This window comes from Microcebus murinus, chromosome 19 (genome assembly GCF_040939455.1).
Source record: "Microcebus murinus isolate Inina chromosome 19, M.murinus_Inina_mat1.0, whole genome shotgun sequence".
Lineage (NCBI taxonomy): Eukaryota > Metazoa > Chordata > Mammalia > Primates > Cheirogaleidae > Microcebus > Microcebus murinus.
This window is the reverse complement of record NC_134122.1, coordinates 2,116,568-2,131,484: the sequence shown is the minus strand read 5'-3', so window position 1 is coordinate 2,131,484 and position 14,917 is coordinate 2,116,568. Positions and strand designations below refer to the sequence as shown.

General features: G+C 48.3%; 2 protein-coding genes across 5 annotated transcripts in view; one reads left to right on the top strand and one right to left on the bottom strand.

Moving 5' to 3' along the window:
* The window catches only part of RNPS1 (RNA binding protein with serine rich domain 1), a 337,992-nt gene that overhangs the window by 17,822 nt on the left and 305,253 nt on the right, over positions 1-14,917 (top strand). The window lies entirely within an intron of this gene.
* The window catches only part of PDPK1 (3-phosphoinositide dependent protein kinase 1), a 70,747-nt gene continuing 61,085 nt past the window's right edge, over positions 5,256-14,917 (bottom strand). For all 4 annotated transcript variants that reach the window (XM_012743680.3, XM_075994977.1, XM_012743681.2 and 1 more), the window contains 4 exons: positions 14,531-14,748; positions 6,907-6,964; positions 5,953-6,105; positions 5,256-5,586 (listed from right to left, as the gene is read on the bottom strand). In XM_012743680.3, the coding sequence (XP_012599134.2) occupies positions 5,470-5,586; positions 5,953-6,105; positions 6,907-6,964; positions 14,531-14,748 (546 nt within the window). In that variant the 3' untranslated portion in view covers positions 5,256-5,469. The remainder of the gene's footprint in view (positions 5,587-5,952; positions 6,106-6,906; positions 6,965-14,530; positions 14,749-14,917) is intronic.

Genomic DNA, 14,917 nt, shown 5'->3' with positions numbered 1-14,917 from the left:
AGACTACCGAGCATACAAGGAAAATTCATCATCCGGTAACTACACCTGAAGCACAAATATTTGAAAAAAAAAAAAAGAGAATAAACAGATTCATTAAATTATATGATTAAATCATTGACCAAATAGAAAATTTATATAATAAAGCCAGAAAAAAAGTTGTAAAATATAGTTTACAATAATTATTCACATTCAAGGCTGTACATGAATACATACAACACTGTGGCCTCGAACATGAATTCAATCCAAATAATTCATATATTAGAATTTAAATAACACAGACTGAACTAGAGGCCAACAACAGCCAGCAAATAACCTTATATAAGAATAAAAATACAAAAGTGTATATCCTAATATCATTGCATTATTTGTTTTCATAAGTTTTCTCTTAATTTTTGCTTTGCCTGTACATCACAGTTACAGCTACAGACCAGGTAGAGAATATTACACATGTCCTAACTGACTGCCACCAACCTGAAAGACAGCTAACACACTGATTCATCCTATTTTATGTTGTTAAGGAACAGCTACAGCAGCTCTAAATACTGTAACATTTAATTTTGCCAACTTCCAAACTTACAGTAATAGAGGCTTTCACCAGAAAAATGACCCCTCTATTAGTAGTCACTCAGCCAGACGGTTAGACTAGGGTGGGTTACACAGCTAAAAAAAGGTTTGCCTTTTGTAAAAAGTTCTCTGTACACAGTTTGGTGTTTCTTCATATTGAAGAAATGAGTTATGGGGAAAATTCAGGTATGCACGTAGGCTCATTCAGTTGCCCATCATGGCCATCTCAGCAGCAGATAAAACTGCTCTTTGCTTCCTCCCCAGACAAGTTCTCCACAGGCAGCCTGGTTTACAACCCTGCAATCTTGGGCCAGAAGTGGGTGCCCCTCAGAGGCTCTGGAAGTGACTCCAGCCCCAATTCTAGGGTCTCTGTGGTATATGCTGCCTAAAAAAGGGCCACACCCACTTGAGTCACCATCGGTTCATGTTAGGTTTGAAAAGAAACAAAATGGAAAAAAGCTATGGCGACATCTCCAAGAACAGCACCTTCACCATATTCTCACTGCAGCTACAACCGCCCGAAAATCTCAGCAGTGAGCGATCTGGGTTTGTGGCTAGCCAAGGGAGGGGCCTCAGGGCATCAGCCGGCAGGAGACCTAATACTGCACAATTCAGCCATAATCTCTGGTAAAGTCAAGTAGTACTGAGCGTGGCACCTAGAAATATGTGTCATGCATGTTTCCCCTCAATCAATGGACCCCAACAAAAGTGGAGACATTAAGAATGCAACCAAATTCGGGTGATCTGGACTTGAAGACAACTAGGCAACCTACAACACTGTGGGCAGGGAGTGGGGAGAAGGCCTTAAATCCATACCAGCCAGGACAAGCACATTCTACAGTGAAAAGGCCTGGCCATCGTGCTCTTCTGAACCACTAAACCTTACCGAGGTGAGGGAGTGGGGGAGGACGACAAATAGCTTCTGTAAAATCCAATGATCTACACAGTTTCTTTTCCAAGTAGAGCTTTTGCTCTGCTACTGATTCCAAATGGCCCAATGTACTTTCTGAGTCTATAAACTTAATTACAAATCACCCATTAAGCATGTGGCAAGGTCAGTTCAACACTTTATCTCTGCTGACTGTGCAGATGCAAATTCAGTACCATTGTGGACACAAAGTACAAGATTCTGAAAATATCACCAAGCACTTGAAAGCCATAGCAGCAGGGATGAGGAGAACATGCAGGCATAGCCAGATTCCTGCAACGCAAATAAGGAAACTGGCTCTTGGAAAAACCTGTCACGAATGGAGTGCAGTAATGACATCATTTCAGCATTTATAAAAAAAGTGGTCTTATTCAAACATTCTTTGGAACACACAGCTTATCAGAAACTGATTTGTTCAGAATCTGTAGGACACAGCTAAGGAAGTTCTGTTAATGGAACTCTGAGCATCTAAGCATCAGGTCAAGAGAAAAGAGAGTAGTATCTTTAAAATGAACAAACTCTTTGACCAAAAATACCACTTCTAGGCATCTAAGGGGGAAAAAAAGAGTCAAAAACCAAAGATTAAGGATATTCATATCACAGCATCATTTAAATAGTGAAAAACCAGAAACCACATAAATGCTTACAATAGGGAGATGGTGAGATAAATTATGATAAAATTTACAACCATTAAACTCTACAATCATTAAAAACATGTTTTTCAATTACTCGAGACATGGGAAAATGCTTTTTAAAAATCAAGTGAAAAAAGCTAGATGCAAAACAGTTTATGTTGTATGTTCCCAGTTTAGTTAAAAAAGCAAACAAATGGGGGGGGGGGCAGGACATGGGAGACCAAATATTCACAATGCTCTCCTCCACGTGGGGAGCCTACAGCGGGTTTTTTCAGAAAATAAATGTTAGTCTGAAGAGAGTACAGAATCACTCACAGCCCCTGTGCAGGCACCCTGGGTGTCTGAGCCACGGGCCTGTCTCTGCAATTCCTTTGGGCACGGGCCACAAATACCAGAACATGTCCCAAGAGGGCTGGAGCTGGCCACATTCCCCCAGCTGTGGCATGTCATGAGCTGTCCTCCTCAAAGCAAATTTTTAACAGGCTTCCAAACAAGTTAAGATTCCAAATGGGAGCCACACTGTGCTGCCACTCACTGGGGTAGAGAGGTTTAGTGCTCCACACGGGGACCGCTCACTGCCTGGCTGCTGCCACAGGAAGAGAGGAGAAAACAACCCCTTGATACCTGGCTTCCTCTGTGTCCCAGGGAAAAGCAAGATGCAGTGGGCTGTCTGAGCTGACAGTGACTACAGCCTTCTGGTGGCATCCTCCCCTCTGAACCAAGAGGCCATGCAGGGCTTCACATTTACCCTTGCCCACTCTTAGTAACTGACACATGGCTCTTCGGATCTATTAAACAACAGGGCACTAATTTTCTCACCTTGGATAAATCAACAATATATTTCCATGTATGTATGTATATGTATGTAGACTGTCACCCACATCCCATCTTAGAATGTAAGGCACCTGGGCATGCCAGGTGATGGCTCTGAGGATGGGATGGATAAAACTTTAGTTGATATGAGTCAGTACAGGTAATTAAAGAATATGAATATGCATGGACTTTTAAAAATTAAAGGCCAGGAAAAAAGGGACTCAGTGAGGAAAAAGGTGACCCACAAGAAGGGCTCAGCTGGCATCAGCTCAGACAGGGCAGATGTTTCAGCTGTTGGCTGCAAGTGCCAGCTCTGAACCCCTAATTCTGTGGTTTTGGAGGTTAAGATGGAGCTTGTCGGTGAAGCCCAGGAGGTAGTGGCGCTATCCAGAGGGAAGAATGCAACAGAAGATTCTCCCCCAGCAGCCCAGCCAAGTGCTCTTATTAAAGCTGAGTGTCAGCTCTGCTTGTTTCCCTGTAACTACATGCCAGGAAAGACGTCTCTTCTGCATCCATGTCTGCAGTCAGGAGTTCGGAAGCAGCTCCTGCACACACAGACGCAGGACGTTCTGCAAAGGGTAAAATAGCTGATGAAAGGGAGTAAGCTTGAACAGAAATTCCTGAAAGAAACGGCCAAGTGAGACCCAACTGACACAGGCAAGCCTTTTCAAAAGCTAAGAGGAAGAGAGGAGCTGAGCCTCTGGCCACAGGCTCAGGGCTATGTGCTGGGCCCCAGAGCGTCCTGCTCCCTGCAACGCCGGAACTGCACACGACTCATAGTCACTGGGGCTCCCTCACTGCCCCAGCACGACAGAACATCCCACATCTGCACTCCCCCCTGGAGTTTAAGAGGAGCCACTCTTATCATTGCTCTCCATTTGGACCTGGTACACAGGGTGACTGATGGGTCATATGAGATGGAGGACGAGGGGACAGGAAGGGTTATGGGAATCTTTTCTGTGTGGGCCTTCTGCTGGTACCTTTGTGAAAGTCTACAGAAATGGCAAAGCTGTTCATCCCCCAGGCACATTCGAGTCAGAGGCATGTCTGTGAGCAGACTGTGAAGGCAGCAGCAACGCCTGCCTCTCCCCCACGAGACTGTCGGCTGCCCCCGGGGAGCAGGACGGCCCAGCCCTGCCAGGCCTCAGCAGCTCGCTCAACCTGGGGAGCAGCAAGGCAACACACTAATGCGTTCAGACTGTGCTTCACAGCAGTGCACCACCACCAACGCGTTGAAAAGAAGCAGAGGAGATCAGACCAGGCAAGCCCAGGTTAAGTGCACTATTCTCACCTTCCACACAACGCCAACAGGCAAAGCCCACTCTTTATGGGACTAGGTGACTCAGCAACATAAGGAGGCTTTTAGGTTTTCAACATAGAGATGTAAAAACTCGGCTCTGAGAAATGTTTAACCACAATACAAACAGGGTGCGTGTGACACTGGGCACCTGCACTCGGGTGCCATCTGCAGGAGACTGACACGCCCTGGTCTGTTAATCCCAGGATTCTCTCTCAGACCCTACTTCACCAATCAGGGAGGCTTTCGCACTTAAACCTTTTGAGAGACTCTTCGGAAGGGCATGGGCCTCATTCACTACTCCCCCTGGAGGCTAGCAGACCCAATCTACTCTGGCTGAATTCTCCAAGGCACCTCCTGGCCTCACCTGGGGCTCAGGGCAGGACTCTGTCTCTCTTGCAATGACCCTGGGGGTGCTAATCGGGTCACTTCCACTGGCCCCCCCGTCCCGGGCATGGGCTCAGCCCCAGAGACCAACACACTCAGTGGAACCAAGAAGCCGAGCCGTGGGGCAGCACGCCCGCCCCCTGGGCAGTCTGCCCGTGTCACTCCACGCCCTCCTGCTCCTCAATGCATGGAGTCTGCCTGCAGACGGCAGAGACCACAGAAATCCTGCCATCAGAGCCATGCGGGAGACACGCAAGGGGCCCAGCCGCACCTAAGGGCCATCAACAGGAACGCAAGAAAGAGGGCACACGCACAGAAGCCAAAAACCCTCCAGCACAGGGCTGGTGGCCACCCCAGCGAGACTGCAGAAGCTCCCTCCCTGGTGAAGGGTTCCATGATCATGTGTCAGGAGGGGGGGAAGAGCCGAGACACACCCGGTCCCCTCGGCCAGGGCAGGGCCAGCACGGGGCAGGAGGGCACAGCACACGATTCTGACTGATGCTAGGAGAAGCTGGTAACGCCAGGTCTGTCCACTAGTCTGGGCGGGAACTGGGCTGACGTGCACGGAGCTGGGTCCCCACAGCGACAAGGGCGTGTGGAAGCCTCCACGGAGCACAGAGAGCAAGCAAAGCAACCCTGAATTCCTGTTTGTTATCGGTTTTGTTCTTTGTGTGGTTGGGTATTTTTTTTTCTTCTTTTCTTTTAAATAAAAAAGCTGCAAGGTTTCCGCCTTCTGCGTTCCCCTTGAGATGGCTGGCAGGTGGTCTGGAAGCGTCCCGGATGGCGGCTGAGCCGCGCTGGGGCAGGTGTCCTGGCAGCGAAGGGCAGCCCAGCCACAGGCCACGTCACTGCACAGCAGCATCCGGGTGGCTCTGGTATCGCTGCCTCCAAACCTCCTGGATCTTTCTGCACCACTTGTGAGCATTCCCACTGGGATCCATCAGGTAATACGTCCTGTTAGGCTGCAAAGACAGAAGCCATCCACCGTTCTCAAGGGAGGCCACCAGAACCCACCCCCCCGCCTGTGAGGGTCCTGCTGCCGGCACTGCAGGTGCCTTCTGGAAGCCTGTGAGCAGGGTGGGTTTCTTCACTCCACACATGCAAAAGTTAAATATACAGGTGAATGACCTGCCCTCCTCAGGTCACCCCCAAAGTGAAAAAGAAGCACCGGGGATCTCCTGGCCCCATTTGGGACTAAGTCATTAGCAGGGCCCCTGGGATGCAGGAAAGGGGGAGACAGCTGCCCTGACCCCAACTGCTCCCCCTGGGCCAAAGTACTTGGATGCTTCCCCTCAGAGGCATAAAACCCTCCAACCAAACAGGCTCACCGTGTGAACAAAGAAAGTTTTAAAATTCTTGGCCTCCGGTCGGAGTTCTTGTGACCATGGAATTTCACCTTTCAGGACTTTGTTGACAGGATCCACATAATATAAATGTGGTCCTTCTGTAAGCAATAACTGTCGTCGTCGTGCAAATAAACCCTGATACAAAAAAAAAAAAAGACCCTGTTTATCAAGGCTCCAAAGTGGTTGCTGACAGCACTTACTGCTGCCTCAGAGGATGGACTGTCCCCAGAGTCACTCGGTGCACAGGGACCACCACAGCCACCTGTCCACTCACCTGGGATGCCTCCTCCCCACCTGGGCCGAGCTGCTCAAGTCTCGGACATGGCAGCACAGGTGCCTGCTGCTGAGCTAGTGCAACGGCCCCAACGATGGCCAGGCCTATAGCTCCCCTGGCCCCTCTGCTGCTCCGAGGCACAGGGTCGCCCTCAGCAGCCACACCTCAGCCCCTCACAGATTCTCACTCCTAGTGAGGAATGGAGGTCAGAAGCCCGTGCCTGGAAGGGGCCCCAGGCCAGCACATGGGCCCTGATATTTTCTGACATAATCCATTTACTCCATAAAACACAGTAAGTAACAACCCTTAAGTGCTTTAAAAACACTTCTAAATGAAATATTAGACTACCTGCTAGGATATCAGCGTCCTCAACTTGACAGAGAGCTTGAAACTGGCCACCACTGCGTAAAAGTGAGAACCTGGGCTCCTGAGTGAGACGCTTTGACGCTTGCTACCTACTTGGGTGATTCCAAACTGATCCCCTGAGTGGCTTAAATCTTCCTTAGCTATGAAAGCTAGAGATGATCGCTAAAAAGTGAACCAAGATGAAGGAAGCTCTGTCCAACAGGTCATGGCAAGAGAAAGAGGAAAGAGATCTGACCCGAGTTAGGACCAGGAGGAAGACACCAACTGGCACGAAAAGCACCAGGAATTTGACTCACCTTTCGCTTATCCACTGGACCCATTTTCAGTATTAAATTATTCTCTACAAACTGATGCCTATTAAAAAAAAGAAAAGAAAAGAAACAAGAATGAGACACTCACATGAAAGTTATAGACAGAAATTCTCCACACTTCTCCCTCCCTTCAGACAAACTCCCTAGTGGCCTCTGTGGACTCCCTGCACCCCTCAAAGATCCAGCCTCCCTTCAGTAACAGGAGAAAACTCAAATGCACCCAATGCCATGGAGAGTTTGTAGTTTATGTTTGGACCAGAGTCTACAGAGACCACAAACACGGCCTGCAGTCACCTCTCAGCCAGCACTTTTGGTGGAGGTGGAGGGCGTGGTGCACAGAACCAAGCAAGCAGCGCACACACGCTGTCACCCTAACAGAGCTCTGGTGACAGCACACTGGATGCCACTGGGAGTCAGCAGGACAAGGTGGTCGTTCTTAAGTTACCCCTAAGTCAGGATCCACGATTCAGTGCTCAGGATCCACTGAGCAGTTTAGGATCACAAAGCCCTGAAAGACCCAACCTGTACTTGGCTTAAGAACATCTTTGGCATTTCTACCATTAAAATACTTTAATTCAAATATAGCAGGAATTTGGAAAAGAAAGCTTCAAATATAGGCTTTGATTTAATACACATTATTAGCAAGTAAACCTCACTCTGATTCTTAGGAGTTTAAGAAATTGTTTTAATATCTGCAGTTGACCTCACTTGGCTAAAACTAACAGTTACTGATTTATGTTCCATCTGATTTTACTGAAATTCCTGATCAGAGGTTCTACTACAGAAATATATTTGGCTGGGTGTATGTGGCTCACACATCTTAATCCCAGCACTCAGGGGGCTGAGGCAGGAGGATTGTTTGAGCCCAGGAGTTCAAGACCAGTCTGAGCAACAGCAAGACCCTGTCTCTGCCAAAAAAAAAAATTTTTTTTTAAATTAGCCAGGCATGATGGCAAATGCCTATAGTCCTAACTACTCAGGAGGCTGAGGTGGGAGGACGACTTGAGCCCAGGAGTTTGGGGTGACAGTGAGCTATGATGATGCCACTGCACTCCAGTCCAGTCCAGGTGACAGAGTGAGACCCTGTCTCAAAAAAAAAAGAAAAAAAAAAAAGAAAAGAAAAGAAAAGAAAAGGAAAAGGCTTAAGATAACCAAGTAAAGATCTAAGCACATCCACACACCAGCCTGGCTCCCCAAGATTGGCTGAGCTGGCAGAACCAGGCGACCCACCCCGACCTGACCAGTGCCAGGCCTGCCCTGAGAGACACCTTGTCACCAAAGGCCTGGCCTTGGGTACACAAACCAAGGAGGCACTGTGTGGGTTTTGAAAACAACTAAGATTTTGAACAAGAGTGCTGTGACCTGTATGGGGATCATGCAATCCTCTCTCAGGTATTTAACACACACACACACACACACACACACACACACACACACGAAATACAGAGAAAGAAAACCAAGGAGACTCCTGCAAAAGACGTGATGAGCAGGAGCTACCGCAACACAAAGCACAAAATACACAGACAAACCCACAGAGGCTGACAGAAAGCCCATTCTAACAGGCCCTATCGAGTGAGATAAAGAATCACAAGGGATGATTCAGAGCAGACAGACTGGTTAGGTCCTACTGGAGGGACAGTCAGTGTGGGAGACAGAGGGTCCCTCTGAATCCAGCCTGGTGAGAGCTCTCACTGGCCAACTTGCCAGGGAGCCTGGCTGCAAGTGCAGGGGGCAGCAGGCACCGAATTCCAGATCGCAGGGAAGCCTGGCATGCAGGCAAGGGGGCCTCACAGTGTCTTTCCAGCCTCAGCCTTCGCAGCACACCAAAGCACCAGAAAGGATGACAGGGGAGACAGTTCAAGATACTAACTCAAGGCTGGGCACGGTGGCTCATGCCTGTAATCCTAGCACCCTGGGAGGACAAGGCAGGAGGATTGCTCGAGGCCAGGAGTTCGAAACCAGCCTGAGCAAGAACAAGACTCCATCTCTACTAAAAATAGAAAGAAATTAATTGGCCAACTAAAAACATATAGAAAAAGTTAGCTGGACATGGTGGCGCATGCCTGTAGTGCCTGCTACTCAGGAGGCTGAGGCAGGAGGATTGCTTGAGCCCAGGAGTTCAAGGTTGCTGTGAGCTAGGCTGATGCCACAGCACTCCAGCCTGGGCAACAGAATGAGACTGTCTCAAAAAAAAAAAAAAAAAAAAAAAAGAGACTAACTCAAGAGAAGGACTAGAAGGAAAAGATAACAGGATATTCCTTAAGCCTATGCAGGCGGGGTTACCTTCCAAGCTGAAAGCAAAAGAAGTGATCAAACACCAGGCAACAGACATGACTCCACAAGAATAGAGATAACCTCTACCTTCAAAAATATCCCAGATAACAGGAAACAGGCTGGGAGAGATTTCCAGCAACTGTAACCTACAAAGGGGCAACATGTGTACTCCACCGAGCAAATAAAAAGTGTCATGAAAGGCCTAATCTCGCAACAGAAATGTGAACAAAGAACACAAACTGGAAATTCCCAAAAGAGGAATTAGGTGACACAAAAAAATCTGCAATGGCCCTGAATACAGGAATGGAACTGAGTACCACTTCCCACTGTCCCCAGGGTGCCGGTGCCGAGGCAAAGAGCTGCCGAAGTGCTGTTCTCACTTGGCACCAACGGGCTGGAACGAGGACTTGCTGAAAAGCAATTTGGAAATGTGCGTTGAGAAGTAACCTCATGCCCAGAAATCTACACTAAGGAAAAAACAGACAAGGAGCACAGATGCCTTCCCAGCAGGGTCGTCACTCACACCGGTGAGGCTGAGGCCGCAGTGTGCAGCGTCAGCACAGCCAGCGATGCAGCGAGCAGACCGGGACCCCCGCACACAACTCAGTCCCACCTCTCCAGCTTCACCCAGGGGAAACCGCCCGTTCCGCTGAGGCCGGGAGCCGGAACTCAGAGGGATGGACAGAGACAGTCGATGAAGTCCCATCATCAGCAGAAACACCAGAGTCCGTCCATTCAGACAATTACCACAGGCTATTTATCGGCTATGAAAAGTTTAAGCACGGAAAGGAAGCATTTTGAATCTTTACTTCAACAAGTCAGTCCCCACTCTTCCAAAGAGAACCCCGGCCCTAAGTGCCCTTTTACTCCCTGGCAGCCCACAGGTACCATCTGAAGATTAAGAGCCACAGCCAAACCCACACTGGAAACACACCTATTTCCTCAGCATGAAGATAGGACCCTCCAGCAGATGGTCTCACTTTCACATCTGGCATTTTGGCTCCCTTCGGATAGAGACCTCTCCCGCCACCTCTGCACAGATGAGGGTGCAGGGACTGAGGGGCCCACCCCCATCCATTCACAAGGGGTGACCATGTAGAGCCCCCTTTTCCTGATTCCAAAGTCAGAGCTCTTACCTCCTCCCTTGATGCCCCCCACCCAGACCCTGAAAAGACCATTTTCAAGGATCCAAGCCCAAGGCCTGCAGCAGCGAAGCACACAGCCACTCCCAGGAGAGCTGCAGTGTGGCTGCCAGAGCTCATGTGCAGCTTTCCTGACACCAGGCAAAGGGCCGACCTGGCTTCCCCTCAGGCAAGGGAGGACCCGCAGGGGTGGCTCCGGCAGCCTTTTACACTCTTCCCTTTCTCTGGATTATATGGTACAATATGTACTGTGTGAGAAACTAAAACTGAGACATTTTCAAATACTTAATTCATTAAAAAAACAATAAACTCATTACTTATCAATATAAATTTCATTTTAAAAATGACTATTTTCTAAAACAAAATAAAGAATGAAAGAGTGGTGTTGCAGCACATTCTGCAAATCTCTTGAATGTGTGGCTAATGAGAAGAGAGCTGGGCTCTCCACCGGCCGTGCCTTCGCTCCACGTGAGCTCTCGTGTAGGTGGAAGGACACGGAAAACTCAGTCTCACTCAGGTAAATAGGTGTAAGACGGAGGAACATTTTAATAGGCTTTCAAGATATTTGTTGATATTCTTCGATACTACACCACAACCCAACAAGTGGCAGTTTCTTAAAAGTTGGTTGCAATATGGAATCTGAATTCGTAACAATGAATTTTTCATGCGCTGCGACATTAAAATCCATCAATCTACCTCATAGCTTTAACAGATCTTCTACCCTTACATGAGTTTATAGTGCTATGCATGTGTCACCTGGAAAGTATTGGTTTGCTGAGTCACGTAGAGCTTCTAAATGCTGATAAATTTCAATCTACGATATCGACAGACCTGATTCACTGATATCACTACGTATCTCTTCAAAAATGTATTTGAGTATTGGGAAGATGTCAAGCTCACAGTTTTCTGAAATACTAATTTTCACTTGAAGGTTTCAACTTTATCATTGGTATAAATACTGGCAGTTGTTTTCCTTGAAGTGGCAAGCTCATTCCAATCATTTTCAAGAAAAATGTTGGCCAAATAGCCAAGTCTGCACAGCCTCAGCCTGCCTGTCAGTGAGACGTGCCAGTGGAGATGGCGTGCCGCAGACAGCACGCCAGCAGCCGACTAGTGCTTCTCCGCGCGGCAGCTGTCACGCTCGGTCTGCAGCGTGAGTGCTTCCGCACACTTCCCATTTCGTCACATAGCATTGACAACAGTCGTGTTTCGTTTTGTTTTTTCCCAAGTGTGGAACAAAGTTTATTGAGGAAGATAAGTTTACAGAGCAAGAGCAAAATATGTTCGCCACAGACGACAAAGGGGACGCCCTAATGTAGCAAAAAGGGCCAAGCCCTTTTGTTTCTAAACGTTCAGGAGCAGGACTAGTTCTGTTCTCTCCCCTCTGGGAGCGAGTGGCTGTGAAGAGCCGGCGTCACTTGGTGCTCAAAAGCCAGCAGTTCCCCCACCACGGCTTCTGTGCCATTAGTGCAAACGAGAACACGTTTGTTCCATAAGAAACAAACGTGAGATTCAGGCGGTCACCCCCCACTTCGATGCAGCACCATGAGTGAGACCGCCACGCACTCGGATGAAAGGACTCTAACGAGAAGCTGGAGGACAAAAAGCAAAGCAACAAGCCCAGTCCTGACTGCAGAGCCACCGTTTGTAAGGCAAAAGCACAACTTGGCAGCAGAGACAGTAGCTCCTGCTTCGCGGTCACACTTTGACTCCAGCAAGTCTCTGGACTGAGGACAGCTGCGTGCTAGAATGCCTCATCCAGGCTTTTGTCTCCCAGCCACCATGTGGCACTTCCAGCCTCAACAACGCACCTTCTCTGTAGGAGCAGCAGCTCTTTAATTTCTAGTCTGAAAGCTTTAACAACCAACTTTGGCTTTTAAAGAGCTCATCACGTATGTGTTTAAAATGGTTCTTTTAAATTTAAAAATCCCTTTATCTTGAAAACTCTGAATGATAGGTCTCAAAGTGATGTTGCAACTGGTACCATGATAACATGTGAAAACGTCTGTTCACAGACACAAGCAGGCAGCCTAAGGTCCTCGCAGCCAAGGCAAAAACAGCTTCTGTCCCGTTTTCCTTTACACTTGCAGCTTTGCCCGGTTTCCCTGGAGGAGCTTACGCCTCCCTCCACCCACCAGGGCTCTCTGGCACGTCAGCTGCTGCTTTTTAGCATCTCTAGACAAAGTGCCACAGAGGGCTGAGAAGGCAAGTCTTCTCCCTTTTTAAGTCAATGATCCATACATAAATATGAAAAATACTGTAAATTTTATTTTAGGATAAAATATTAAATACAAAGTAAGTTTCAGGTAAAAGGTTTTTTTTAATTTTTATTTTAGAGACAGGATCTTGCTCTGTTGCCCAGGCTGAAGTACAGTGGTGCAATTATGGCTCACTGCAGCCTTAACTCTGGGCTCAAGTGATCCTCCCACCTTAGCCTCCCAAAGTGCTGGGACTACAAACATGAGCCACCATGGCTGGCAGGAAACACGGTTCTATGCTTGAAGAATCTCCAAACTGACCAAATTAAGAGATCCCTCAGGCTCTTGGCAGTTGTCAGCTTCTAAAATGGCCTGAAATCTGAGGGAAGGGAGGAGAAGCCTGAACACAAAGGAAGCAGGCAGGAGGGCGTGCGTCTTGACCTACAGCCAGCTGCATCTGCTGTCCCGCCCAGCACCAAGGCAGAGACACACTGGGGCCTTCTGGGGAGTCACCAAAGGAGCTGAAACGTGCACACACGTGCAGACTCCGCTTCTTGGCTGGACTCTGCAGAGAAAGTGCTCTTGGCCAAGCCTGAGGAGAGGACAAGGCAGACCATTCTCAGAGAGCCCAGCACACAAGAGTCTAGAAGCTCCTGCACAACCAGTACACACACCACACAGCTGCTAGGAGCTGCCTGGCCAGCACTGCTCAAACTGATCAAAAGCCCTTTTTCCTGCTCAGTGTGTATTAATACTCCTAGCAATAACCCTATAGGAAACAGTGAGGTAAAGAACAAGTTTAAACACTAGCACTGTAGATTGCTACTGGCCAACATCTGTGCTCAGCTGTTCTAAGAGGCGAGAACTTCTAAAAGCACAGAACCCTAGTCTCACCGCAACGCTGGCGAGCGTCCGAGAGCTCACCTCCATTCTCTCGTTCCTCCCCCCAAGTCACACTGTCCTCAAACCTGCCCCTGCCTCGTCCTTCCCTCCCATCACCCCAACACTCATTCCTGTCTCTCCACCTGCCTTGGGCCCCTCTCTGCCCACAAAAAAGGTGAAAGCATAAAAATGCTTGAAGAAAATGCAGGTAAAAATATTGGGACAGAGACAACCTTCTCAACAGACTAAGATGGAAAACATAAAAACAGAGACAGGATGGATTTTGTAAGAATTTGCCACTTCCATGTAACACAGCATTGACAGACTGAAGAAAAACATTGGCAAAATACACAATGGAGAATATTCTTCATATATATGTCTCTAAAAAACCAACTTTAAAAAGATGCAAAACATACAAGAAAAAAAGTCAAAGGATACAAAGTACCTTAAAAAAAATAAAACATAAATGGCCAATGAACATAGAAGATGTCTGCTTCAATTAGAATAAAAGTGAAAATTCACATGAGCCCACTTTTACTGCATCAAAACATTCAAGGCCAGGCAAGGCCACTGGGAAACTCAGGTTCTTGGCACCACTGGTACAAATCACAGCCGTCTTGAAATGTGCACAGCCTCAGAACACATGCCACCCCCAAGGTCCACTCCAAAAGAAATAATCAGTCAAGGGGGAAAAGCTGTGTGTAAAAAAATGACATACAACAGCAAAACCTCGGAAATGCTGCAAATGTCTCAGCACGGGGCAGCAGTTATTTAAATCCCAGTGAACCTACATCCACACTGGGGATATCCACATGCCGCATAGCAGGAGAGCCACCCACGCCCTGCCCACCACAGCGCCCAAGGGCTGTAAACCCACACGCCACCCCAACCCACACCCCCGGCCCAACGCCTCCTAAACACCCGTTTCCAACCGCATCCTTGAGGGTCCACCTTTGCCGGGCATCCAAGGTAGCTGTGGGAGGCAACGACAAGGTGAAAACGCCCACCTTGGGTCTCAATGTGGCCCCTGCAGGTGCTCCAGAGTCTCCCATATTCCCATGCGTTCCCAGTGCAGTTCCACATGGAGTATTGCTTATGTCTGTAAATTCTTACCAAGGGTTTCCACCAGCCTGCTTCTCCAATAATAACCTCTTCTCTTCTTCGGAAAACTGTAAGTCCAGTTCAAAAGAATTAGTGTCCAAATCGTGGATGTACTGCTCTATGTTGCTGCCCGACCTCTGGGGCAGGCTCGCATCCGGGGCAGACAAGGAGTGGGAGGAAGACGATAACGACACCTGCATGCAGCCAAACTGGCTCAGGAGATTGTCGTACTGCAGAGAAGAAGGCAAAGTGAGAGAGCCCCTCAGCTCACCTCCAAGGCCCAAAGACCCACACCCACGCCCCTGTCACTGCTCTCACACCTAGCCACCTCACACATGCCACAGTGCAAGGCCCGGCTGCTGCTGGCAAGTGTAGGCAGCTCAGATTCTCTGGTTAAGT